At 42.6% G+C, this 2,559-nt stretch overlaps 1 protein-coding gene across 1 annotated transcript; it reads right to left on the bottom strand.

Moving 5' to 3' along the window:
• Positions 1-1,223: 1,223 nt before the first annotated feature.
• On the bottom strand, positions 1,224-2,174 carry LOC100522850 (olfactory receptor 5A2-like). Its single transcript, XM_013994281.2, has one exon. The coding sequence runs from the start codon at positions 2,172-2,174 to the stop codon at positions 1,224-1,226; it is 951 nt and encodes a 316-aa protein (XP_013849735.2).
• Between the last annotated feature and the right edge of the window lie 385 nt (positions 2,175-2,559).

The raw sequence follows: 2,559 nt of genomic DNA on the forward strand, positions 1-2,559 counted from the left end.
GGGTTAACGATCCGGCGTTGCCGTGAGCTGTGGTGTAGGTTGCAGAAGCTGCTCGGATCCTGCGTTGCTGTAGCTCTGGCGTAGGCTGGTGGCTACACCTCCAATTGGACCCTTAGCCTGGGAACTTCCATATGCCGAGGGAGCGGCCCAAGGAATAGCAAAAAGACAAAAAAAAAAAAAAAAAAAAAAAAAAAAAAAAAAAAGAAGGAAAGGCAACTGTTTTAAGGAAAAGGTACCCCCCCCAGATTATAATGCTATATATTCCTAACCTACCCTAAGAATCTCCACTCTCCATTATATGTGGAATCTAATATATGGCACAAATGAACCTCTCTACAAAAAGGAAACAAACTCATGGACAAGGAGAACAGACTTATGGTTGTCAAGGGGGAGAGGGAGAGAGTGGGATGGACTGGGAGTTTGGGGTTGGTAGACGCAAACTACTGCAATTGGAATGGATAAGCAATGAGAGCCTGCTGTATAGCACAGGGAACTCTATCCAATCATGTGATGGAACATGATGGAAGATAATATGAGAAAAAGAATGTGTATATATAAGTATAATTAGATCACTTTGCGGTACATCAGAAATTGACAGGACATTGTTAACTCAACTATAATTAAAATATTTTAAATAATAAAAAACTTTTAAAAAAAATTTTTTTAATTCTCTACGCTGAATGCTGGACTAACATTTTTTCAATATTTTTCTTCTACAGACACAAACTCTCTTTTTTTTCCTTTTTTCATTTTAGATGTACACACATCCATTCTTTTTCAGATTCTTTTCCCACATGGACCATCACAGAATATTGGATAGAGTTCCCTGTGCTACACAGCAGGTCCCTGTTGGCCACTCTTTCCATATACCTCAGGATGCATATGCTAATCCCAAGCCCCCAGCCCATCCCTCCCCACCAGACACAATCTCTTACTGTGATGTTCCAGGTGGTCAGTCTTTGTCATGGTGAAGTTTTCTGCTCAACGGAACATTTATAATCTCAAATCTACACAATGCTATTCATTCTAGAAACTAATAACCGCCAAATTGTTTTCCAGTAACCAACAGAAAATGGTTAGAGGAATATTGAAAGAGGAAAGAAAAAAAATGTTGATCTGCACAAATCATCATGCAAATCAACTAGTCCAAACCTACATGAAAGTCTGAACAAGTGACCCAACGGACAGCTTTATTGTCAACATTACGTCAGGGTAGGAAAAAATCAGCACCCAAGAGAAAGTACATAATCCCTTTCCATGACTTTCCTCATGGCTCTTTTTATCTCCTTATTTCTAAGACTGTAGATGATGGGATTCAACATAGGGATCACCAGAGCATAGAATACGGACACCACCTTGTCTCGGTCCAGGGAGTAGCTGGAACTAGGTCGCATGTACATGAAGAGACCAGAACCGTAGAAGAGGGTCACAGCTGTCAGATGGCAGGTACAGGTACTGAAGGCCTTGCTCCTGCCTTTAGCTGAGCTGATATTCAGGACAGTAGCAACAATGTAGCCATAAGAGAGGAGGAGCACAAGGGCAGATACCACTCCAACAACAACAGCTACAAGGAAGATCACCACCTGGATGATGAAGGTATCTGAGCAGGACAGAACTAGGATGGGACGAAGGTCACAGAAGAAGTGGTTGATCGTATTGGGCCCACAGAAATCATGCCGATAGAGTAAGTATGTTTCAATCAAAGAACTGAGGAATCCACCCACATAGGCCCCAGCCACCATCTTTAAACAAAGTGTATGGGATATGAGGGCTGTATAGAGCAATGGGTTGCAAATTGCAGCATACCGGTCATATGCCATGGCTGCCAAAAGATAGCACTCAGTCAGCCCAGCTCCACAGAAGAAAAAGTACTGCGTGGCACAGCCAACAAAGGAAATGCTTTTCTGCTCTGTGATGATGTCAGAGAGCATTTTGGGGGCTGTGGAGGACACATAGCCAATATCTAAGAAGGACAGGTTACTGAGGAAGAAGTACATGGGCGTGTGTAGGTGGGAGTCCATCCTGATGAGGGCAATGAGGCTCAGGTTCCAGGCTAGGGTCAGGAGGTAAATCCCCAGGAATAACACAAAAAGGAAAACCTTCATTTGCGGATGATCTGAAAATCCCAGGAGGATGAATTTTGTCACAACTGTGTCATTCCTTCCTCCAGCCATAGACCTGCTTCCTGCATAAAGGAAAGAGGCAATCTTTCAATCAGATTTTGTTATTCTATGAGTGGTTATTTCCTAGAAGGTCATACAGTTAACACCAAGTTTAGCCACCTGCTGGGCAGTCTCCTGGGAGGGATTCAGCCTCTGATAATCTCTTGACACTATTTAAAATCTGCACACTGCATAACTTGTTCCCTAGAAGAGAATCAGTCTCATAAAGAAGAGAGTGGGAGTCAGTAATCTGAATTTTCCCCACAGCTCCATTCCTAACTCCCCAGAGGACTGTGAAAAACTCACTTCATCTCTTTGGATCCTCATTTTCTCAATTGAAAAATGGGAAGGTTGAATCAGATGAGTCTCAGGGTTCCTTTGGACTTTGGGTTTCTTA

This window comes from Sus scrofa, unplaced genomic scaffold (assembly GCF_000003025.6).
Source record: "Sus scrofa isolate TJ Tabasco breed Duroc unplaced genomic scaffold, Sscrofa11.1 Contig77, whole genome shotgun sequence".
Taxonomy (NCBI): domain Eukaryota; kingdom Metazoa; phylum Chordata; class Mammalia; order Artiodactyla; family Suidae; genus Sus; species Sus scrofa.

Excerpts from the sequence above, each read along its gene's own strand:
- LOC100522850 (XM_013994281.2), bottom strand. The coding sequence starts at position 2,174 with ATGGCTGGAGGAAGGAATGACACAGTTGTGACAAAATTCATCCTCCTG.